Consider the following 26,357-nt stretch of genomic DNA (forward strand, 5'->3'; position numbering starts at 1 on the left):
AAACTCAGATGGAATGTTTATTTCTGGGGTGAATCAGGTTAAGGACACTGTATCACTATAATGCTTTTTAATTAAAGTATTACCATTCAGTGAATGACTTTTGGTAAGAACTGTTAAATTTTTTAGATCCTTCAGTGCTCCTCATTATGAGGGTCATTTTTAAAGTGAGAAACAATTTGTAATGGTGTAATAGAAACGTTATTTATGAATGTAAACTGTATCACAGACTACAACACACTTTTTTTCCACTTTTGAACATAGTCACCATGAATATTTAATTATTTGTCAAGTTGTGCCACCAACTTTTGAATCCCAGCATTAAAGAACACTACCACCTGACCAATGAAGTAGTTAGTAACAGTTTCTATCAACATGTCATCATTTTCCAAGAGCTTTCCACCAAGAAATTCCTTCTTTTGGAAAATGACAGATGTCTGATGATGCTAAGTCAGAGCTTTATGATGGATGATCTAGTAATTCCTAATAAAACTTGTCTAGTTAGTGTCTTTCTTCTTGCCACAATGTGAGGCCAATCATTGTCATGAAACAAAATGCTGCTGCTAGAGACCAGACCCTGCCGGCGATAGTGAATAGCGCACATAATCTTTAATAATGTTTCGCAGTACCCCTCAGCATTTATTGTTATTCCTATTGGCAAGAAGTCTGACAGAATAATGTCTTTCCAGTTCCAAAAACTGGTGGCCATGGTTATCTATGTTGAAGGTTCTTGTTTGAATGTTCATGGTTTTGTTGGGGAGTTTGAATGATGCCGCTCACTGGATTGACATTTATTCCCTAGACTGTAGTGCACAATCCACGTTTCATCACCGGTCACAATGTTACTCAAGAACTCATCACCATCCTTGCAACAACACTCCAAAATGGGCAACAAATGTGCCATTTGTTTTGTTTTGTGTTCTTCTGTCAGCACACATTTTTCTGTAGTGAAGTAACAATATGAAGAGCTACTGATCTTGAAACTTATGGAAATGCTACATGCAGCCTGTCAATAGTGAATCAGCTATTTTGGCAAACTGGCTCATCAACTTTTGTGTCAAGTCTTCATTCATTACAGTAGGCCCTCCAGATCATTCTTTATCACGGACATTCATCGTTCCTTTATTAAACAGCTTACACCATTTCCATCATTAATTACACTTGCACCATAACTTTCAATAAGCTGCTAGTGAATTTCAGCATCACAAATCTGTTTTGCATTTAAGAAATGAATTTCACAATTAGCAGGATTAGTGATTGACGTGGTGACAAATGAAGCTGTATAATCATACAGCCAACACTAGCAGTGATGGGATACTTAATGGTGGCATAGTGACAGACTAGCCAAAAGTGGCTGACCTTTAATGGATGTCACATGGCAAGATGTATTGACATGATGCTCTGTTGGTCCTTACTTTAGAAATGATCATATAATTTAATTATTTGAATAAACCTGTTGTTATTCTTAACTGTCTGTGAACATCACTCTTTGCATAGCATCCAATATTCTTGTTCTCACTCTGTCCATTACAACTAAATAATTGTGATTATTTTATTAAGTTAGGATGGAATACATTCCTACACTAGAACTCTCAATTTGTATTGCTACTTCAGCTTAAGTGGCAGTGACTATGCTGCCATTAAACCCTCTAGTCATTTGCCCATTGATATAACATATTTATCAAACAGGAAAGCAAGAACAGCAAGAAAAATAATTCGTTGAGGACAACTTCACCTAAACTTTGGATGATCTCCTTATCAGAATCATGTAGTATACTGATTGAAGAAGTAGATGCAATTACATCATATTTAAACTAAGCACCATGAAGTATATTGTGAAGAAGGTACCGTAAGTTTGGCATGTTCCACTGCATTGGAATATATCACTATCATCAAATATGGAACAGTTATCCAACTAAATAGCATTCTATATGATGACACAACCAAATGACAGATTAAAATGCTACTCTATTTTTATATTTGCCATTAGACAGATAGCTTTTCTAATGAGTGACAGTTGGTTACTGGTGTTTCTTGTCAAAAAGTAGTGGTAACGTTTGTATAATATATTTCAAATATATCATATCTTTTGAACAATGAGATTTGTATAAGATCCCCTTAATTTTAGATCTTAGGGACGAATTATAGTTCTACAAAGTTATTTCTCAGTAAAAATTTCAAGCATAATCCTTTGTGTACTTGGATCTCCACAGGGAATGAATTTCATGTATAAGAATATTTTTCTTGCATTGGCTGTAATTAACTATTGTTGCTGGTTCCAAAACAACAGTAACTGCCTTAATTCAGAGCAGTGTACATATAAATGCCTCCTTCAGTCATAGAAAATAGCGTTTTATGGATGAAGGTAGCTATTACAGTGTGCATACACCATTCCATATTATCATATACCTTGCTATCAATTTATAGGAACACTAATGAAGTACATGTTTACATGTTTTCTTTTTATATAAAGGTCTGTAGTGAAGGAAATTCTACATTTACAACAGTATCTTTCTTCAACAGATGTGCATCCTTTTGTATAAAGGGTCAGAGAGTAGCAGTGTTGTAACCTCCCGAGAGCTGCTTCTTAACTGCCATTTTACTCTGGACCCTTAACTGGCACGTGTGGGCACTGGTCACATGTCCCATTCCTGATGAAGTTGTAATCTGAAACACAACGTAGATAGCACACTGTAGAAACAGGACACCACTGATTCACTGCAGCTCCATCCACTGTACTGTACTGTCAATGTATGTCATTTGAGGAATGTAGATGCTCATTTGAATGGTTTGTTAACAACAGCATGAGCATATTATGTAACAAAATTTAAATATATCTCAAGTGACTCTATGCTGCATTTTCCAATATTGCCCAGAAATGTTTGAGTACATAAATGTCAATAATTTCATTTTGCAACAGAGTAGTAAGAAACAGAATGAAAATTAGGTTTAAATGCCCCATCATTCACAAGGTCTTTAGAAATAGAACATAATGTTAGAACAGACAATTTTGTAATCTTTTTAAAGTAACCATCCCAGCATTTACCTCTTGATATTAAGGTAATGCATGAAAACCTGAACTTTGATAGCTGTAGGAGGATTTGCACTGTCATCCTCAAGAAAGTGGGTCCAATGTCTTACTACTGTGCCCATAACTTGATAATGATACAAAGAGAGTACATAACTGCCAAAGATCATCAGAGTTCCCTACCAGCCTTGTACCCACATGTTCTTTTTAATATATCATATTTATGGTTTTTTCCAAAGACTGTAGTTCTTCAAACAAGCCTATCCTGTATAATCACTGTACTCTAAAGGCATTTCAACTTACTTGCTGTATTTCTACATATTTAACCCCCCCGCCCCCCAATACTTCTCTCTGTTATTAAAGAAATATATCTGTAATGCCTTGTGATAGGTCCCACTAAGCATAGGGCTATATTCCATATAAATATATTCAGACAAAACTTCCACTTTTATCAGGGACTGGGGCTCAGTGAGAAGACAAGGCTTTTATGCTGCAGGACAGTGTTTTGAATCCCTGCCTGGTCATTTGGATTCAGATGTGCCATAGCCTCCCTTATATCACTTAAGGCACGTTCTGCAACTTTTGGTTTGAAAAGGACAGGGGTGATTTCCTTCATCAGTATGTGCCATCTCTACTGGTGTTGTTGTCAACAGAACATTAAAGCCTATTCTTCCTTTCTTAATATATATAGCTCTTTTCTTGCTATTATCAATCTACATTTTGTAACCTGCTATCATCGGTTACTTAGGTGCCTGGGCCTACATGTCATAGCTTGCCTACTGCTTTCAACATCTCACTTCCTCTTGTAGCTCATCCATCATTACTGGATTTATTTTAATTATACTTTTTATTTTATAATTTTTTAGGACAAAAATAAATTTTCCTATTTTGCCAGTACTCTTTTACCTTATCCCAACATTGTTTTTTTCTATTTTCTGTCTGTGCCGTTTTCAACTTTTCATTTCTTCTGCCTTGAAAGCCCTCTAAATTTAGCATTTCATCCTTTAAAAGTTCTTTATGTTAATTCTCTTCCAGTTACTTGATGTAATTTGTTTCTAGTTCTTTTTTCCATTTGTACCCATGTTATTGTCAATTCCTTTTCCAGGAATACAGAAATATTTCTTTTTCACTTGCTGTTCTTGTTTATTCAGTTTGCCATTTCTTCTGATTTTTCTCTATATTTTTGTAGATCTTGTCATTACTTCTCATTTTCCAACCATATGTAGCTTGTATTAGACCCACTGTTTTCCTAACAATCCATCTTCCAAGTACATCTGTTCTGTTCAGGTTATAGTCTAGCATTCACATGCATGTAAACATTCTGGTCTTACCACTGTGGCATAGAGTTTTCTTTTCTGAGATTCAATGTTGCAGATTTTTTGTTGAATCATATGCATACATCTACAGAGAATAACTAGGGGAAATATAGGTACCACCCACAGGAAAATTAAAGAAGTATTTGGAGAAAAGAGAAACAGCTGTATGAATATCATGATCTGAGATGAGAAACCACTACCAAGCAAAGAAGGGCAAGTGAAAGATGGAAGGAATTATAGAGGGGCTATACAAGTAAACTGAAGTTGAAGGCTGTGTAATAGAAAAGGAAGAAAAAGTACGTGAAGTTGAGTTGGAAGACGTGATACTGTGAGAAGCAATTGACCCAGTAATGAAAGCCCTAAGCTGAAATGGGATCCCTGGAATAAATGAAATTCCCTTAGAAATGCTGATATTCTTGGGAAAGGCAGTCATGACTAAACTATTCCCTCTGGTGGGCAAGATACATGAGACAGCAGATATAATACCAATTCCAAAGAAAGCATGTGTTATGAACTATCAGTTTAATAAGTCTTGGTTGAAAAATACTGACATGAATTATTTACAGAAGAATGGAAAAACTAGTTGAAGCCAACATTGGGAAAGATGGGTCTGAATTCCAGAGAAATGTTAGAACATGGGAGGCAACACTGAACCTATGACTCATCTTGAAAAATAGTTTAAGGAAGCACATTCATGGTAATTGTACATTTGGAGAAAGCTTTTGACAATATTGGCTGGAAAAGACTTTTTAAATTTTTAAAGGTTGTAGGGGTAACGAACATGAAGCAAAGTATATGGAAAACAAATAGCCATTATAATAAGAGTTGATGAGAATAAAAGGGAAGCAGTGATTGGGAAGGGAGTGTTGCCTTTCTCCAATGTTATTCATCCATAGTTTGAGGAAGTTGTGAGGTAAAGTAAGTAGAAACTTGGAAAGGGAACTAAAGTTCAGACAGAAGAAATAAAATCTCTGTGGTTTGCCAGTGACATTGTGATTCTGTCAGAGATGGCAGGAGAGTCAGAAGTGCAGTTCAACAGAATGGACAGTGTTGGATGTTAGATGAATACCTACAAAAGCAAAACAAGTGTAATGGAATGTAGTTAAATAAAAACAGGTGATAGTGAGGGAAGTGTATTAGAAAATGAGTCACTTAAAGTAGTTCATAAGTTTTGCTGTTTGAACAGTAAAGTAACTTATGATGGCTGAAGTGCAGAAGATATAAAATGAAGAATGGCAATGGTAAGAGGAAATTTGTTAACATTGAATACAAATTTAAGTGTTAGGAATTCTTTTCTGAAAATACTGGACTGAAATGTAACTGTGATAAAGTTAATTGTGGGTGATAAGCAGTTCAGACAAGAAGAGAATAGAAGCTTTTGAAATGTGGCACTACAAAGGAATACTGAAGATCAGATGGGAATATGGTAACCTATGAGAAGGTACTAAATGGAAATGGGGAAAACAGAAATATGTGACATAACTTGACTAAACAAAGGCATCATTTGACAGGGCACATTCTGAGACATCAGGGAATCATCAGTTTAGTAATGGAGGGAAGTTTACATGGTAAAAACTGCAGAGGAAGACCAAAAGATGACTACAGTAAACAGGCCCAAATGCTTGTGGATTGTGTAAGTTATTTGGAGATGAAGAGTCTTAGGATAGAGTGGCATGGAGAGCTGCATAAAATGTGTCTTCAGACAGAAGATCTTAATAAAAGAGGTGTGGTCCAGATTTCGCTGGAAAAATTAGGTGACAGGTAACAGTTCATAAGTGCTTTCCAGCCCAGTGAGTGTCTTAGCCAAGTGATATAGGATGTAGGATCACTGTGGATGGGGTTTACAAAGCAAGATCATGTTGAAGTAGTGGGTGGAGTGGGAAACAGTATTGGTAGAGGTCAGGGCTACAATATTGAGTGTGACCCACTAAAAGTAGCATCTGCAACAAACTACACAAATGTTGGCTTGGTTCCTATGTTCCTGCAGTATGATCAGCCCCAAATGTAAAGCTCTATCAGGTGGGTCAATATGGAGCTAGATCAGCTGCTTTGGTTGGCTACTTTGTCAGGCATGGGTTTGGTTCTTGTTGATGGTATTGGTAGGTGGGACTTCACAAGACATGGCCTGCATCTCAGTAGGAAAAGGAAGGGTAAACACCTGGGGTGATAGCAAATTCTTTAAGGAGGGCACTGAAACTCATGGGAGTATTTCTTTTTTAGGCTAAGATCAGCGTCCAGTCAACCAACATTGACTGAAATTAAGCTTAATGAGAAACTCAGACAGGGAGAAACTCATAACAGTACAGTGAAAATTAGTGCTAGTATGTCACAAGATTCTCATAGAAGTATCATGAAAAATAAAGTTAGTATATTGCATCAGAGTATCATGGGATTAAAGAACAAAAAGTAGATGAGCTTCTTGTTTGTTTTGAAGATTTAGAAACCGAGAGTGGAGTAGATGTACTATGCCTGTTTGAACATCATATAGTCTCAGGTATGGAAATGGTAAATGTAAGTGGATACAAGCTTACAGCACATGTAAGCAGAGACACCATGGAAAGAGGAGTTGCCATATATGTTAAATCTATCATAGAGTGAAAAATTTAGAAACACAAATATTTTGTATAGAGAAACATATAGAAGCATGTGAATGTGAAATTAAACTAAATAATAGCACTTTTATAATTGTAGCCATGTACAGGGCCCCATTGGGAAATTTTCAACTACTTTCAAAAAAAATTTGGTTCTCTGTTGAGCTATCTATCAGACAGAGGGAAGCAAATTATTGTTAGTGGGGATTTAAATGTAGATTTTCTGAAAGAGTCTGATGGAAAGCTTGACCTTGAAGTAATACTTGGTTCCTTCAATTTGACATCAGTTATTGATTTTCCTACTTGAGTGGTACAGGGAAGCAGCACATTGATAGATAATGTTTTCATAGACCAAGATAACTTTAATCAAATAAAAACTTCTCCTTTTAAGAATGGTCTGCCCGATCATAATGCACAGCTAGTTATAGTATATGACATAGCTCCATACAGTAATGCAAAAAAGTCCTCCAAAATAGTGTGCTCAATTAATGATTTAACAATTGAAAATTTTAGGGAAACTTTGCAACAGTTAGACTGGGATGAAGTATACAGGGAACCTCATGCTAATTAAAAATTTAATCTATTTCATGATACCGTTGTGAGTATATTCGGAAACAGTTTCCCTAAGAAAATAGTGAAATACAATTGTAAGCAACCACTTAAAAAGCCATGGCATGCTAAAGGGATAAAAATATCTTGTAAACAGAAAAGGGAAATGTATCTCATAGCTAGGAGGAGTAATGACCCCAAAACAGTGAAACATTATAAAAACTACTGCACTGTATTAAAATATCCAGAAGCTGAAATCATTATAGGTACAGAAAGCTGGATGAAGCCAAAGATAAATTCTGCCAAAATTTCCACAAAGACGCAGACGGTGTTAACACCGTTTACAATAATTAATTGAAACAGTGAAAATGTGTATGCTGACATCTGGTCAACTTACAATACAAACGTCTTGTGGATACTGTACGGCAGCTTGTTTCAAACAGTAGCTTTACTGACAACATGACTCGTGCATGTGGTGTGATTTATATGTATTTGACGATGCTGGTGCTGATTCCGCATTTAACATTTGATGATGCCATTATGGCTGCAGTACATTACGACTTTGTTTTTATGAAACAGGTATGCCTCTTCATATTTAAGTGCACAAAGGTAAATTTTGTCAGTACTATTTTACAATGTGATCTATGTATTGTTCTTATGGTGTACACATTTTTGCGAGTGTATTTATACTTTTCCCATTTTGGCTGCAGATCTGATGATAGTCATTAAAGATCGAAACCGGTAATCAGTTAAACAAAAGAGATTGTGACCATAGACGTAAATTAAAGGAAACTTATTATATATACGGGTCAATGTTTTTTTTTTTTTTTTTTTTTTTTTTCGCGACGATGTCGCAGCTTGTGTTAGGAGACCTTACATTTGGGATTGCCCTCGTGTATGCATTCGAAGCCTTCTGAATGGCTACGGGAATTACGTTCATTTGCGTGCAAAGATTTGTTGATTGATACTACTTTACATGCTATATGGCTCAACCAGCTTCATGCAAAGTTACGTCCCGTGTTAGCTGCCGAAACTACTCTGCTACTCACGGATTTAGCTAAGAAGTCGGACACTATCGCTGCTTATTTTAAAGACAGTATTTGTTGCGATCAATTTTCTTGTGCATCAGAGAATGGCCCCAGACCGCGCGTGCCGTGCGGTAACGACCAGCAGTGCTTCAATGCGTATGAATACAATGGACAAAGCTAGCTCTTATGCGTGCTGCTGCCACATGTACACAATTAGTAAGTGATACCTGTGCTGAATTTCAACGTCAGTTCGCATCACACAACAAATCTATACGACGCAAAAAAAACCTATTCGAGCAGTAATGCAAGTGACTCTTCCACTTAGTATTAGTTCCACTTAGAATTCCACAAAATGTTTTGCACAAATGAAAAAAATATATCCTGCATCGTGTACACATGCAAATGCAAGTTACGAGCTATGGTGGGCATTCCTCCTCATCATCCAGACGAAATACGTCCAACCACAACCAGTGCTCTACATTACGTCAACGTGATGGTTGCAGCGCTACAACATCCCAGCAGGGTGTTTATCAAGGACAACAACACTTATTATAAATTTTTGTCAACTCTGGCTCGGAAATTAGTGTTTTCCCATCGCATCTGTGTTCTGAACCAACTTTAGTCACACCCCATACGCTGACTACAGCAAACAATTCCCACACCAACGTGTATGGCGAACACGAAATTCCACTACACTTCTCCCCTTCCTTCTACCCATCGTGGAAGTTCGTACTCGCTGACGTTAGTGGTCCAATTACTATATATGATTTCCTAATTTTTTTTTTACAAGGTAATGCCGGCTGTCTAGTGAGAGTGCACACTGATCATTTTCCACCTGTCACATCATTCACGCCTCTTCACGAACAGTGTGCTGAGCTCACTTTGGCTCGCACAAAGATCTCCACAGCGTCCTGCACTAAATGCGGACCGCACACGTGCCTGGAACGCAAGAATCAAACCGTTCTTTCTGATGCGGTATCCATGACAGATATGAACTCTATGCCGCCTGCAGCGACACTGTTGGTGCTCAGTTATTGCGTGAATTTCTCGCTCTCACAGACCCTGCCAAAGCATATGAAAAACATTTGCACACCACGCATCATCACATCAAAACAATGCCTGGACAACCTATCTACTGTGCATGTCGCTTACGATCAGATAAATTGAAAGCAGCACATCAGGCAACCAACAAAATATTATAAGAGGGCATTGTATCTATGTTAGACAGCGATTGGGAGTCGCTGCTACAGATGGCAAAAAAGGATGGTGCGTGGAGGCGATGGGATGACTAGTGAGTTCTAAATGCTCGTGCCATACCGGAGCGTTATCTGGTCCCCAATGTTGCAGACTTCAGCTACATGCTTAATGATGCATCGTTATTTAGTGTCACTTATTGTGCCAAGGTGGTTTCCCAAATTCCTATGGCCAAAGAATACGTAAAAAAAAAAAAAAAAACGGCCATCATAACTATACCAGTACAACTTTACACTCTATGAATTATGTAACGCCACACAAACACGGCAAAGATTTAAACATTTTTCAGGGTTTTCAACGTCTTGAGGATTACGACATTGTCATCAATCCCGATAAGTGTGTGTTCACCAAACCTGATGTTTCCTTTTCGGGCTACAAGGTTTTCTGTTATGGCCTACCTCCACTGCGGGAAAAGTTTTCTGCCATTCTAGATATGCCATTGACTACAACATAAAAAAAGTCCTACAGTTCATTGGAACGATAAATTATTATCATCATATACCGAATGTACAGGGTGTTTCAAAAATGACCGGTATATTTGAAACGGCAATAAAAACTAAACGAGCAGCGATAGAAATACACCGTTTGTTGCAATACGCTTGGGACAACAGTACATTTTCAGGCGGACAAACTTTCGAAATTACAGTAGTTACAATTTTCAACAACAGATGGCGCTGCAAGTGATGTCAAAGTTATAGAAGACAACGCAGTCTGTGGGTGCGCCATTCTGTACGTCGTCTTTCTGCTGTAAGCGTGTGCTGTTCACAACGTTCAAGTGTGCTGTGGACAACATGGTTTATTCCTTAGAACAGAGGATTTTTCTGGTGTTGGAATTCCACCGCCTAGAACACAGTGTTGTTGCAACAAGACGAAGTTTTAAACGGAGGTTTAATGTAACCAAAGGACCGAAAAGCGATACAATAAAGGATCTGTTTGAAAAATTTCAACAGACTGGGAACGTGACGGATGAACGTGCTGGAAAGGTAGGGCGACCGTGTACGGCAACCACAGAGGGCAACACGCAGCTAGTGCAGTAGGTGATAGAACAGCGGCCTCGGGTTTCCGTTCGCCGTGTTGCAGCTGCGGTCCAAATGACGCCAACGTCCACGTATCGTCTCATGCGCCAGAGTTTACAGCTCTATCCATACAAAATTCAAATGCGGCAACCCCTCAGCGCCGCTACCATTGCTGCACGAGAAACATTCGCTAACGATATAGTGCACAGGATTGATGAGGGCGATATGCATGTGGGCAGCACTTGGTTTACTGACGAAGCTTATTTTTACCTGGACGGCTTCGTCAATAAACAGAACTGACGCATATGGGGAACCGAAAAGCCCCATGTTGCAGTCCCATCGTCCCTCCATCCTCAAAAAGTAGTGGTCTGGGCCGCCATTTCTTCCAAAGGAATCATTGGCCCATTTTTCAAATCCGAAACGATTACTGCATCACGCTATCTGGACATTCTTCGTGAATTTGTGGTGGTACAAACTGCCTTAGACGACACTGCGAACACCTCGTGGTTTATGCAAGATGGTGCCCGGCCACATCGCACGGCCGACGTCTTTAATTTCCTGAATGAATATTTCGATGATCGTGTGATTGCTTTGGGCTATCCGAAACATACAGGAGGCGGCGTGGATTGGCCTCCCTATTCGCCAGACATGAACCCCTGTGACTTCTTTCTGTGGGGACACTTGAAAGACCAGGTGTACCGCCAGAATCCAGAAACAATTGAACAGCTGAAGCAGTACATCTCATCTGCATGTGAAGCCATTCCGCCAGACACGTTGTCAAAGGTTTCGGGTAATTTCATTCAGAGACTACGCCATATTATTGCTACACATGGTGGATATGTGGAAAATATCGTACTATAGAGTTTCCCAGACCGCAGTGGTATCTGTTGTTGACAATTGTAACTACTGTAATTTCGAAAGTATGTCTGCCTGAAAATGTACTGTTGTCCCAAGCATATTGCAACAAACGGTGTATTTCTATCGCTCCTCGTTTAGTTTGTACTGCCATTTCAAATATACCGGTCATTTTTGAAACGCCCTGTAGCACTGATACAACAGCACCTTGAGCAACTTCTCTTGGGCAAAAACACTTCCAGCAGCTGGAAGATCCCATGGAATGCGAAAACAGCCACAGCATTCGACAATCTAAAAACACCACTATCTGAGGCTACATTGCTCGCACCTACAAAGCTTGAGGCACTGATGGTCTCTTTGTTGATGCCAGATAGGCAGTGGTGGGTGTGGCCTTACAGCAACTAGTACATGGTTCATGGAAACCCTTAGCATTATTCGCTGAGTGTGTAAAAGAAGAACAAATAAAATGGAGTGCCATAGAGAGAACTGCTGGCCATTTACCTTGCCGCCAAACACTTTTGACCTGTACTGTAAAGTGAACACTTTACAATGTTTACGCACCATTGGCCTTTCATGTCCATTCTCCATCAGCGAATGGAACATGCCACACCACATCAAGACTGACGTGCAGGCTTCATGGCTCAATTCACAACCGACATTTTCCACATCAAAGGCAAGTATAACATTGACTCTGACTGCCGCTTGCAAGTGGGATGAAGTATTACTAAGGTGGACTGAACAACGACAGAAGGTAGCCAGCACACAGACACCATCATTCAACAATACATCCACAGTGCGAACTCAGCCTCACCTTAATTAGGGTGAGAAGTTTAGATGCTGCAATTTGTGAGCAACTAAAAATTCGATTAAAGAAAAAAAATCTGTGCAGACCATACAGTCTACGTGAGCGAAGCAGCGGGCGTGAAGGTAGTATAAAACATGTACCATTGTAAGCGCATCTTTAGAGAGAAGAGAATGAGAGGAGAGAATAGCTGGACTTACCAGGAGTGTTGTGGCAGTTGTAGTCACGCAGGTGGCACAGGGAGGAGAAGGTGCGACAGTAGACGCTGTCGCAGGTGCAGCCGCAGACGGGGTCCCAGATGTGTGGGCACTTCATTTCGTGGCAAGGCGGTCCTGGCGGCGGCGGTGGCGGCAGTGCGGGTTTGTTCGGTTTGTGGTACTCAACCACTGGGTCACCGGCGGCGGCCATTGCCGACACCACTGCAGCACCAAAAGTCCCACCGGTTCAGGATTTGGTAAAAGAGCGTGCGTATTAAACATCCCGTCGACACTGCGGGTACCAGAGACTATGTAGTAACTCATTTCGACTAGGACGAGCGACAGAATGGGTTCCTGTCTGACGGGACTGCGCCGACAGTGAAATTAAATGATCGTGTGGCATTATTGGCCGGGAGACACCATGTGGCGCTATCCGGCAGCCTGATGCAAGTCTTTCTATTCGACGGCATTTCGACGACGAGAGCGTCCTTACATGAAGAATTAATCAAATAATTAGGACAATACGAACGCTCAGTGCAGAAGCAAAGAAAATCTCCCATGAGACTACGCGCTGACGATGACCATTTGGAATTATTCAAACAAGCCAAACAGGATATAAATCAGAATGACTAAAAGAGCTTTACAGCTTTATCAACGCCGGAGCTGTAAGATGAACAGATAAACTTAGCAGACAGTATAGTTATTCTCGCTGAAATGCTCGAACACTTCGAAGAACTGTTGAAACCTTATTATCTGGAACTGGTGTACACCGGAAGAAAATTTCGTAGTCCCCAGAAGACGTCATGCTTGTACCGTGCAACACTGCATTTAGTCTTGACAATAGCTATGATTCGGCGAAGGTATGCCATATCCAGATGCTGGCATTCATTGATAATTAGGTACCATAGAGCAACAACAGCAGAGGGATTTTGATTACTACGGTCAACCGTCCTTCGAAAAAGACCTAAGCATTGTCTGCGAGATTGAAACGTGTATAGACCAGTGAACATCGCTGTTCTCATCTTGGAAGTTGTAACTGTCCACAGAAATGGATACAATTTCCTGGCTAATGTCGGCTAGTATAATGGCTGAGATGGATCTGCATTCACTGATAGCAACAATTCTTGACGGATTTGATACCCTTTGTCACTGGCAAAGTAAGACCTTCGTCTCCCATCCCTGACGGTTAGGACAAATTTTTTGCGACCACTGTCTTTTCTTTAATTTTGGCATCCGAGCAGAACTCTTACAACCATAATTACGCATACAAGTTTTAATACATTGCACAGCAATGTACAGATTGGATTTAATACATCGGATATCGTAATCAATATAAAATTATAGTAAAAGCATTTTAGAATCTGACGTGCACTTCTAGCAAAACAGCATATAAAAGACGATATATTCTCAAGCGTTTCAAGCAGAGGAGTACCGTGATACCAGTCGGCAAACAGCAACCCATGCTGACTGGACACTGTAGGAGGTGACTTGTAGCTGTGTATCTGTGCATGCAGCCAAAGAATTGACACCGACGTCTTCGCCACATTCACACAACGGAGGCGTAACCAGACCAATACGATCTCATTTCCAAATATGCCACCTTGTGCTTTTACCCAGCACGTAATTTCGTGATTCCTATTTGTAACATCAGAGTCGTGATGTCATATGCTACTAGGTGGCTTGATCTTTCGCTGTGAAGATGTCTTAATACTTTCAGCGCTTATTTCTGATCGTAAAGATAACGAGCTCAGAGCCCAAGCGCCTCTCGAAGCATGGAAGGGTTCGAAGAATAGCCAAAAGCTCAGCTGCGATAATCGCAAGTTCCTTGGGGAGCTCGAATTTCACTCCATTATGGAAGCTGCCTCCCTCCATGAACCATGGACTTTGCTGTTGGTGGGAAGGCTTGCGTGCCTCGGCGATACAGATAGCAGTACCGTAGGTGCAACCACAACGGAGGGGTACCTGTTGAGAGGCCAGACAAACGAGTGGTTCCTGAAGAGGGGCAGCAGCCTTTTCAGTAGTTGCAGGGGCAACAGTCTGGATGATTGACTGATCTGGCCTTGTAACAATAACCAAAACGGCCTTGCTGTGCTGGTACTGCGAACGGCTGAAAGCAAGGGGAAACTACGGCAGTAATCTTTCCCGAGTGCATGCAGCTTTACTGTATGATTAAATGATGATGGCGTCCTCTTGGGTAAAATATTCCGGAGGTAAAATAGTCCCCCATACGGATCTCCGGGCGGGGACTACTCAAAAGGGTGTCGTTATAAGGAGAAAGAAAACTGGCGTTCTACGGATCGGAGCGTGGAATGTCAGATCCCTTAATCGGGCAGGTAGGTTAGAAAATTTAAAAAGGGAAATGGATAGGTTAAAGTTAGATATAGTGGGAATTAGTGAAGTTCGGTGGCAGGAGGAACAAGACCTCTGGTCAGGTGACTACAGGGTTATAATCACAAAATCAAATAGGGGTAATGCAGGAGTAGGTTTAATAATGAATAGGTAAATAGGAATGGGGGTAAGCTACTACAAACAGCATAGTGAGCGCATTATTGTGGCCAAGACAGATACGAAGCCCACACCTACTACAGTAGTACAAGTTTATATGCCAACTACCTCTGCAGATGACGAAGAAATTGAAGAAATGTATGATCAAATAAAAGAAATTATTCAGATAGTGAAGGGTGACGAAAATTTAATAGTCATGGGTGACTGGAATTCGGTAGTAGGAAAAGGGAGAGAAGGAAACGTAGTAGGTGAATGTGGACTGGGGCAAAGAAATGAAAGAGGAAGCCGCCTGGTAGAATTTTGCACAGAGCACAACTTAATCATAGCTAACACTTGGTTCAAGAACCATAAAAGAAGGCTGTATACATGGAAGAAGCCTGGAGATACTGACAGGTTTCAGATAGATTATATAATGGTAAGACAGAGATTTAGGAACCAGGTTTTAAATTGTAAGACATTTCCAGGGGCAGATGTGGACTCTGACCACAATCTATTGGTTATGACCTGTAGTTTAAAACTAAATAAACTGCAAAAATGTGGGAATTTAAGGGGATGGGACCTGGATAAACTAAAAGAACCAGAGGTTGTACAGAGTTTCAGGGAGAGCATAAGGGAGCAATTGACAGGAATGGGGGAAAGAAATACGGTAGAAGAAGAATGGGTAGCTTTGAGGGATGAAGTAGTGAAGGCAGCAGAGGATCAAGTAGGTAAAAAGATGAAGGCTAGAAAAATATTGAATTTAATTGATGAAAGGAGAAAATATAAAAATGCAGTAAATGAAGCAGGCAAAAAGGAATACAGACGTCTCAAAAATGAGATCGACAGGAAGTGCAAAATGGCTAAGCAGGGATGGCTAGAGGACAAATGTAAGGATGTAGAGGCTTATCTCATTAGGGGTAAGATACTGCCTACAGGAAAATTAAAGAGACCTTTGGAGATAAGAGAACCACTTGTATGAACATCAAGAGCTCCGATGGAAACCCAGTTCTAAGCAAAGAAGGGAAATCAGAAAGGTGGAAGGAGTATATAGAGGGTCTATATAAGGGCGATGTACTTGAGGACAATATTATGGAAATGGAAGAGGATGTAGATGAAGAGGAAATGGGAGATACGATACTGCGTGAAGAGTTTGACAGAGCACTGAAAGACCTGAGTCGAAACAAGGCCCCCGGAGTAGACAACATTCCATTGGAACTTCTGACGGCCTTGGGAGAGCCAGTCCTGACAAAACTCTACCATCTGGTGAACAAGATGTATGAGACAGGCGTAATACCCTCAGACTTCAAGAAGAATGTAATAATTCCAATCCCAAAGAAAGCAGGTGTTGACAGATGTGAGAATTACCGAACTGTCAGTTTAATAAGTCACAGCTGCAAAATACTAACGCGAATTCTTTACTGACGAATGGAAAAAGTAGTAGAAGCCGACCTTGGGGATGATCAGTTTGGATTCCGTAGAAATGTTGGAACACGTGAGGCAATACTGACCCTACGACTTATCTTAGAAGCTAGATTAAGGAAAGGCAAACCTACGTTTCTAGCATTTGTAGACTTAGAGAAAGCATTTGACAATGTTGATTGGAATACTCTCTTTCAAATTCTGAAGGTAGCAGGGGTAAAATACAGGGAGCGAAAGGCTATTTACAATTTGTACAGAAACCAGATGGTAGTTATAAAAGTCGAGGGACATGAAAGGGAGGCAGTGGTTGGGAAGGGAGTGAGACAGTGTTGTAGTCTCTCCCCGATGTTATTCAATCCGTATATTGAGCAAGCAGTGAAGGAAACAAAAGAAAAATTTGGAGTAGGTATTAAAATCCATGGAGAAGAAATAAAAATGTTGAGGTTCGCCGATGACATCGTAATTCTGTCAGAGACAGCAAAGGACTTGGAAGAGCAGTTGAATGGAATGGATAGTGTCTTGAAAGGAGGATATAAGAGGAACATCAACAAAAGCAAAACGAGGATAATGTAATGTAGTCGAATAATGTCGGATGATGCTGAGGGAATTAGATTAAGAAATGAGACACTTAAAGTAGTAAAGGAGTTTTGCTATTTGGGGAGCAAAATAGCTGATGATGGTCGAAGTAGAGAGGATATAAAATGTAGACTGGCAACGACAAGGAAAGCGTTTCTGAAGAATATAGATTATAGAGTATTATAGGTATAGAGTATAGATTTAAGTGTCAGGAAGTCATTTCTGAAAGTATTTGTATGGAGTGTAGCCATGTATGGAAGTGAAACATGGACGATAACTAGTTTGGACAAGAAGGGAATAGAAGCTTTCGAAATGTGGTGCTACAGAAGAATGCTGAAGATTAGATGGGTAGATCACATAACTAATGAGGAAGTATTGAATAGGATTGGAGAGAAGAGAAGTTTGTGGCACAGCTTGACCAGAAGAAGGGATCGGTTGGTAGGACATGTTCTGAGGCATCAAGGGATCACCAATTTAGTATTAGAGGGCAGCGTGGAGGGTAAAAATTGTAGAGGGAGACCAAAAGATGAATACGCTAAACAGACTCAGAGGGATGTAGGTTGCAGTAGGTACTGGGAGATGAAGAGGCTTGCACAAGATAGAGTAGCATGGAGAGCTGCATCAAACCAGTCTCAGGACTGAAGACCACAACAACAACATATGGAAGCTGCTGTCCCAGTAAGCACAACAACATCTATTTTAATTCTTCGAAGCGTTGGTGTAGATCAGGGATGCACAATCTATTTTGGACAAGTGACCCCTTTTCCAAACTGAAATGTTACCTCAGACCCCCATGGCCAAATTACCTACTTTTAAGATCAACCCCCTTATTCATAATGGTTCGCTAATTTACAAATACGTTTATACCTATCTATGTAAAATATGTTGTATGTTGTGTTTACCACTTTTTCAGTTACTTTACTTCACTTAATTTAGCTATGTAATAACTTTGTAATCTCTTGAAATAAATGAGTACTTATATGAGTTATTATCGTTCAAGCTCCAACGAATTTCAAAACGCAAATGAACTTTCAACCTGAATACAAGCTCGTTAAATAGTAAAATATCAGGAACATGTTTGGACTTGATCATGAATTCGTTCGTGTTATATGGCGTAAGCGTCAAATAGAGAGCAAGTCAAAATGCGCCTGAGAGACGTACGCTCGAACTCATTATCTTGCACAAACTTGTCCACACAGACTTGCCGAGTATTTCATCTTGTACGAACTTGAGACTTTACATTACTACAACAATGCTATTTCCTACAAAAATATTAATTATTCTTAGTACACGTAACAGAACATAAACAATACAGTACCTACATATCTTGAAAGTTTTAAATAAGAACTTGTGTTAGTTTAATAGGGATCGATTTTTAGACCTCGTCGACCCCCAAAATCATTTTTCGTTTATGTCGACCCCTAGGAAACCGATATCGACCCCAGGGGGTCGATATCGACCACTTTGGGAATCCCTGGTGTAGATGAATCTTGCGTTGCTATGTTTGCAGAGGCACTCCGTCAAAATGCAATTACCTGAATAGCAACAGCTAAGATCCAGGTTAAATACAATTTGTGGTTCCAGTACACTAATACTGTAGTCTACTTCAAAGCAGAGTAATCGCTGTGCAAATACGCATCGTTTTGGAAATGAACTGGTTTCCACGTATGAGGCCACGAGTGGATGACGCTTTTATTGAGCCTGTACGGTATAGATGTCTTGAACATCTGGTCTTGTGCGAACTATGACCGTTTGGATAAAAATTTATCACTCATATACTCGAGGCGTATTTGTAGGGGAAGCCCATTTGCTTCAGCTAAAACTGTATTACTCGGGGTAGACTGCTTTGCCCCCAGACTTACTCTAAGTGCTTTACACTGACATTTTTTTTAATCGTCTTAGACAAGTGTCGGCAGCTGACCTAAAACGAGGATAAGCGTAATCCATGTATGGACTTACCAAAGCATGATAAAAATTTAGTCCAACGTCCGCATCCACTCTGCAGCTCAGACCCAAGATAGTTCGCAGAACATTAGTGCACTTTTCTCAGTCTGCAAAAAATTCTGTGGTACGTGTCTTCCATCGAAGTTTGTGATCGATATGGAGTCGGAGATCTTTGGCTATTCTCTTGATTGCTAGTTCATACGGCAGAAGCTTTAGCCTCTTCGTCGGATTAATCGCGTGTCTCATGAAGACTAGAACCGAAGACTTCCTACGTGATATATCGAAACGAGTTTTTGTCATATAAGTATGCAGTGTGCGAACCTTCAGGGCGAGTACCAATCGCTGAATATATACATAGGTCATCAGGATACCGCAAAATCGTTATTTCTGTAAGAAACAGTCGTGCAGATCCAACGTAAATATATCGAAAAGCAGGGGGGGAAAGTGGTCCCTACAGGAACTCCACGCTTGCTTGTCATCCTCGGACCCGCATACCCATTCCCGCTTCTTACTATCGGCGATCGATGGGAAAGTACGACCACTGTCCTTACACTGTATTACATGGCTGTGGGTAATGCATCTTGCGTTGTAGACATGTTGGACACTTAGCGGGTAAGTTCAGTGGTCTTATATTCGAGACTGGACTACTTTGCTAAGAATTTAGTTACAGAAAAATGAAGCAAAAAAGTACAAATGCGATGAACAGCTGCTGAAACGGAGAGTAGAAGCCTTGTTGAACATCAAAAACATCAAATTTATATGAGAAGAGGCGAAAGAACTTTGCAACGTAGTAGGCATACTACTGAAAAGGCTAAAGGAAGGAAGACATCATAGGGCTCTGCGGAAACTTTCTTCGGCAAAAGAAGTGCTCTTATCGTTCATTGACATGAATGGAGTTGGAGTGGGAGAAAATGAATCCGGTGACGCTATACAGCATGCTACAGAGCCCAGATACTGGCGCAGTTGAGCATTTTCATGAAACAGTCTGCCTCGAAGAAAGTTTTGAACGACCGCTAAACAACAACGTTGCATGGATCGGTGATGAATACACTGAAATAACCTGGGAGTTTAAATCAATTGTACCGCCAGGTCTGTAAGCGTTCTGTCGAAAATTAAACTTGTATTCATACGTCAAGAGTGCCCACTTTCAGTCAACTCAATGTGACGATACACATTGGTGCTGCATTGACTCACTCAGTGTCCATACTGGCACCGTAATGTAAGATAACAGAGAGAAGACAGAAATACTGAATTTTCATCACGAAAGATCGTAATACGGTCCTTCCTTTCAACCGTCTTAAAAGCGTCGAAATGGCAGATATTGCGATAACCGATCGCGGAACAGAGAAACAACTACAATTGCTTAGTACTGGAAAGGCGTCAGGACCAGATCAGATACCTATATCATTCTACAAAGATTATGCGAAAAAACTTGCTCCTCTTCCAGCAGTAATTTATCGTAGATCGCTTGGGCAAAGAAGGGTACCTAGCGACAGGAAGAAAGCACAGGTCATCCCGTTTCTAAGAAGGGCCGTAGGACAGATGTACACAATTATAGATCTATATCATTGACGTCAATCAGTTGTAGAATTATGGAACATGTTTTATGCTCGTGAATTATGACGTTCTTGGAGAAGGAAAATCTCTTCTATAAAAAAAAACCATGTGTTCCGCAAGCAGAGATCCTGCGAAACTCAGCTCGCTCTGTTCCTCAATGAGATCGACAGCACACTACACAATAATGACGCTCAGGTTGATGCCGTGTTCCTTGACCTCAGAAAGACATTTGACACGGTCCCGAAAAAAATAAAAAAAAGAACTTATCGAGTATTGGAGCAGATTCGCGACTGGATTTAAGACTTCCTTCCACATAGAACTCAACACTCGCTCTTAACGGAACAAAATCGACAGATGTAAAGGTAATTTCCGGTGTACAGCAAGGACCGTTACTGTTTACAATATATACGGTTGTCTGTAACAAAGTAGCAACGCCGGAAGAAAGTGACGATTTGCACAGAATGACCTCCAGAGAACTGATGAATGGTCTATGTACTGGTAGTTCACCCTGAATGTCAATAAATGTAACATATTGCGCGTACGTAGGAAAAGAAGTCAACTAGAGTATAGCTTCACTATTGATGACAAACCGTTGGAAACAGTATCTACCGTAAGACATCTAGGAGTAACTATCCAGAACAACCTTAAGTGGAAAGATCACACAAAACAAATAGTGGAAAAAGCAGATGCCCGGCTGAGATTTATAGGAAGTATCTTAAGAAAATGTAACTCATCCACGAAGGATGTGGCTTATAAGACGCTTGTTCTACCGATTCTTGAGCATTGTTCATCTATCTGGGATCCCTGTCAGATAGGGCTAATAGAAGAGATAGAGAAGGTCCAATAATGAGCGGCACGTTTCGTCAAGCGACCGTTTAGTTGGTACGAGAGTATTACGGAGATACTCAAAAAACTCCTTTGGCAGACGTTACAAGAAAGATGTTGTGCATCACGGAGAGATTTACTTTTAAAATATCGAGATAGCACTTTCCGGGAAGAGTCTGGAACATAATACTTCCCCCAATACACATCTCGCGTAAAGTCATGAGGAGAACATTCGAGAATTAGAGCCATTACAAAGGCTTACCGTCAGTCATTCTTCTACGCGCTTTTCGCGAGTGGAACGGGATTGGTAAGCTCTGTTAGTGGTACAAGAAGTACCTTCTGCCACACACCATTAGGTGTCTTGTGCTGTATTATGTAGATGTATACTCCTGGAAATGGAAAAAAGAACACATTGACACCGGTGTGTCAGACCCACCATACTTGCTCCGGACACTGCGAGAGGGCTGTACAAGCAATGATCACACGCACGGCACAGCGGACACACCAGGAACCGCGGTGTTGGCCGTCGAATGGCGCTACCTGCGCAGCATTTGTGCACCGCCGCCGTCAGAGTCAGCCAGTTTGCTGTGGCATACGGAGCTCCATCGCAGTCTTTAACACTGGTAGCATGCCGCGACAGCGTGGACGTGAACCGTATGTGCAGTTGACGGACTTTGAGCGAGGGCGTATAGTGGGCATGCGGGAGGCCGGGTGGACGTTCCGCCGAATTGCTCAACACGTGGGGCGTGAGGTCTCCACAGTACATCTATGTTGTCGCTAGTGGTCGGCGGAAGGTGCACGTGCCCGTCGACCTGGGACCGGACCGCAGCGACGCACGGATGCACGCCAAGACCGTAGGATCCTACGCAGTGCCGTAGGGGACCGCACCGCCACTTCCCAGGAAATTAGGGACTCTGTTGGTCCTGGGGTATCGGCGAGGACCATTTGCAACCGTCTCCATGAAGCTGGGCTACAGTCCCGCACACCGTTAGGCCGTCTTCCGCTCACGCCCCAACATCGTGCAGCCCGCCTCCAGTGGTGTCGCGACAGGCGTGAATGGAGAGACGAATGGAGACGTGTCGTCTTCAGTGATGAGAGTCGCTTCTGCCTTGGTGCCAATGATGGTCGTATGCGTGTTTGGCGCCGTGCAGGTGAGCGCCACAATCAGGACTGCATACGACCGAGGCACACAGGGCCAACACCCGGTATCATGGTGTGGGGAGCGATCTCCTACACTGGCCGTACACCTCTGGTGATCGTCGAGGGGACACTGAATAGTGCACGGTACATCCAAACCGTCATCGAACCCATCGTTCTACCATTCCTAGACCGGCAAGGGAACTTGCTGTTCCAACAGGACAATGCACGTCCGCATGTATCCCGTGCCACCCAACGTGCTCTAGAAGGTGTAAGTCAACTACCCTGGCCAGCAAGATCTCCGGATCTGTCCCCCATTGAGCATGTTTGGGACTGGATGAAGCGTCGTCTCACGCGGTCTGCACGTCCAGCACGAACGCTGGTCCAACTGAGGCGCCAGGTGGAAATGGCATGGCACGCCGTTCCACAGGACTGCATCCAGCATCTCTACGATCGTCTCCATGGGAGAATAGCAGCCTGCATTACTGCGAAAGGTGGATATACACTGTACTAGTGCCGACATTGTGCATGCTCTGTTGCCTGTGTCTATGTGCATTTAGTAGCCTCTCTAAACTCCTAGAAAATTGCTTGCAAGGTCGAAACTGGCCAGTCGACATGTATTATTAAATTCTGGTGTTTGACAAAGCGCTTACAGATTCGCTTGACTCATATTCAGAAGTAGTTTCCACTTTGCAGCGGAGTGTGCGCTGATGTGTTTGGAAGGTAGGAGACGAGGTACTGGCAGAAATGAAGTTGTGGGACCGGGTCGTGAGTCGTGCTTGGGTAGCTGAGTCAGTCAGGACTTAGTTTCTGTATTATTGTCAGTTACTTTTGATTGTTTTCCGATTGTGTATAAGTTTTCTGTACCCGCCGGCACGATAGCTCAGCGTGTTCCGCCAGAGAGTTAAATGTCCTCTGTAATAAAGAACTGAGTGAACGGATCAACGATTAACTTGAAGAGGTGACATGGGACGTCCGCACCGGCCAAATGCAACAAAAATGTTAACGAACAACATGAGTTAAAGGAAAGGTCGGTAGAGCACTTGCCCGCGAAAGGCAAAGGTCCCGAGTCTCGGCCCGGCACACAGTTTTAATCTGCCAGGAAGTTTCGCTGGAATCATATTTTATTTTCAACTTTAATAGTTTCATAGCGACAACTGAAGGAAGTCAGGTAGAAAAATAAAGAACTTAAGAGGAGACGAAGCAAATTGGACGAAAGAAACATTGTAAACAAAAGAGAATACGAACTTTGGATATGTGGTGCTGCAGAAGAATTCTGAAGATCAAATGGGTAGATCGGGGTAACCAATGAACAAAGACCGAGGAATCTGCGTGAAAAGTGGTTTATGCCGCAACTTCAATACAAGAAGGGAGATATTGACAGAATACATCCAGATAATCAAGAAACAATTAATTTAGCAGTGGAAGGGCGTATGGGGGACAAAGATTGTAGAACTGGAACAAAGGATGAATGGAGTAAGAAGGTCCAAATGGCTATAGGCTGCAGTTGTTATGCAAGGTTGATGACAGTCGTGCAGGATAACTAGCATGGAGAGCTTCATCAAACAGCAATATGAATAGTAAATCAGTAGAAATACCATACGGACTCCTTACGTTAAGAATGGGCAGCTCACAAGTATTGAGGTAAAACATCCAGGACAGGAAGAAACAGTAAAAGGGTACAATTGTTCTTAGATGCAGTTATTAGAAAATGTACAAAACATATCAAAGATGTTCGATACAAAAGAGATGTAGAGACGAAAAGAGTTGCTCAAGATGAAGTGTAGCACCAAAGTAGCCTAAGTAGTGATGACAAAAACAACAACAATATAAAATAATAGCACTCCTGAACATAAACTACTAATACAACCAATATTCCCTCTGACTCGGCGTCCATCTTCAATTGAATACCCTTGAACAAGAGAGACGCAATACTATAGGAACATCATCGAAAGAGAGTATATTTGACCATACAAGTTATTAACAGTGGTGAATAAAAAAAGAAGGAGCTGTTATTATTGTCCGCTGACAAGATACCATGTGGCTGATGTCATAAGACCAGACGGAGATATGTTTCCCATTCACTACTAAGCTGTTAATGCTCCAAATGTTTCGCACTCACCTCTCACAGACAATCATTTACTTTATTTCCTTTCTTGGCAAAAAGAAATGGGTTCAGGTTCTAGGTATAATTAGTAGTGAGTGTCGTAATCACGCTACGTAGATTTATTAAGTCTGATGTTACGATTAGTGCTCTTGTATTCTAATTAAAGGAATTACGAAATTAAAGGATTCAGTTTTCACAGTCGAAGTAGTTACTGACATTCGCCACCTCAATTTGTTCCAAGACTAACTGCCTCTTTCCGCAAGGGCATCGAATCGGCCTTTTGTTCGAATCAGTGTCATTTTAAAACGTGTTCTGAGGAAATGAATGCGACTATGCTACTGGACAGTATCATTATAATAAAAATTTGTCATAACAATTTGTTTGTTGGAATACATAATCTTTGTCCAAGCAATAGCGTATCAAATACTGTTGTTCTAGAGCAGGATTGCCATACTGACTGATTGGAAAGAACTTTTCCATGCCGAGGAAATTGATTCTGATGACCTTGCTGCCGACAGGATGTTTTGTAATTAATCGTAAGAAGAAGGAAGCAGCTTATTTAATATTGGCAAAAGCACTATCGAAATTGTCGTTAGTGTGACGTTATTGGTTACTACATGTACTGTTCAAACTTACGAACAAGCAGCAGACAGGTGAGGGCCCTCATGTCGATACGACACTTGAGACAGAAAGGTGAGGAGCACAGTTTATATGGCTGGCACGACAGGCGTAGCTGACTGAACGGTTGAGCGACTGCACGACAAAGATAATAGCGCCACCTCAGGAAATGTTGTTGGTGAAAACACGTATCTTTGTGTTAATGCCCCGTTTGTTTTTACTGTTGCCACGAAGTGAAGTTATCATGTACTTCTGAAACTTGCCTATATGGAATTTGTGTTGTTGTTTTGAATGTATCTTAGTTATGGTCATTATGTTTAAGCTAACGACGGATACTAAGTTCTAATTTAACTTCAACTCATCAGTTGGGTCACACCGTGTCATCAGTGGTTAAGACATAGGCTCTATCTTCTGGAGGGGTAGATCTGAGCTCACCATCCTTCCATACTGATTTTGATTTTCGGTCGTTTACCTAAACCACTCTGAATGAATGAGAGGATCATGAAGTCGCTAATGTTCGTGTTCTGAACTTGCACTTGGGAGGACGGCTGATCCACCTCCAGCCCAGCAATTCGAATTACGTTTTCTGTGGCTTCCCTAAATTTCTTAAAGTAAATGCCCGAATTCTTCTTCCAAGAGAATATTTCCGTTTCCCTCCGTAGCCATCACCAATTCCGAATTAATGTTCCAACCCTAGTGAGCCGTGCGGTTCTAGGCGCTGCAGTCCGGAACCGCGGGACTGCTACGGTCGCAGGTTCGAATCCTGCCTCGGGCATGGATATGTGTGATATCCTTAGGTTACTTAGGGTTAAGTAGTTCTAAGTTCTAGGGGACTGATAACGTAAGATGTTAAGTCCCATAGTTGGGGTTGTTTTGGGGAAGGAGACCAGACAGCGAGGTCATCGGTCTCATCGGATTAGGGAAGGATGGGGAAGGAAGTCGGCCGTGCCCTTTCAGAGGAACCATCCCGGAATTTGCCTGGAGCAATTTAGGGAAATCACGGAAAACCTAAATCAGGATGGCCGGACGCGGGATTGAACCGTCGTCCCACCGAATG

The 26,357-nt window shown here is 41.3% G+C and overlaps 1 protein-coding gene across 1 annotated transcript; it reads right to left on the bottom strand.

Moving 5' to 3' along the window:
- On the bottom strand, positions 1–25,417 carry LOC126267659 (uncharacterized). Its single transcript, XM_049972958.1, has 3 exons — positions 25,319–25,417; positions 12,637–12,855; positions 1–2,664 (listed from the first exon to the last, which is right to left on the bottom strand). Exons 1-3 carry the CDS (start codon positions 25,347–25,349, stop codon positions 2,597–2,599), a joined length of 318 nt encoding a protein of 105 aa, XP_049828915.1. The 5' UTR covers positions 25,350–25,417; the 3' UTR covers positions 1–2,596.
- Between the last annotated feature and the right edge of the window lie 940 nt (positions 25,418–26,357).

Source organism: Schistocerca gregaria, chromosome 4 (genome assembly GCF_023897955.1).
Source record: "Schistocerca gregaria isolate iqSchGreg1 chromosome 4, iqSchGreg1.2, whole genome shotgun sequence".
Taxonomy (NCBI): domain Eukaryota; kingdom Metazoa; phylum Arthropoda; class Insecta; order Orthoptera; family Acrididae; genus Schistocerca; species Schistocerca gregaria.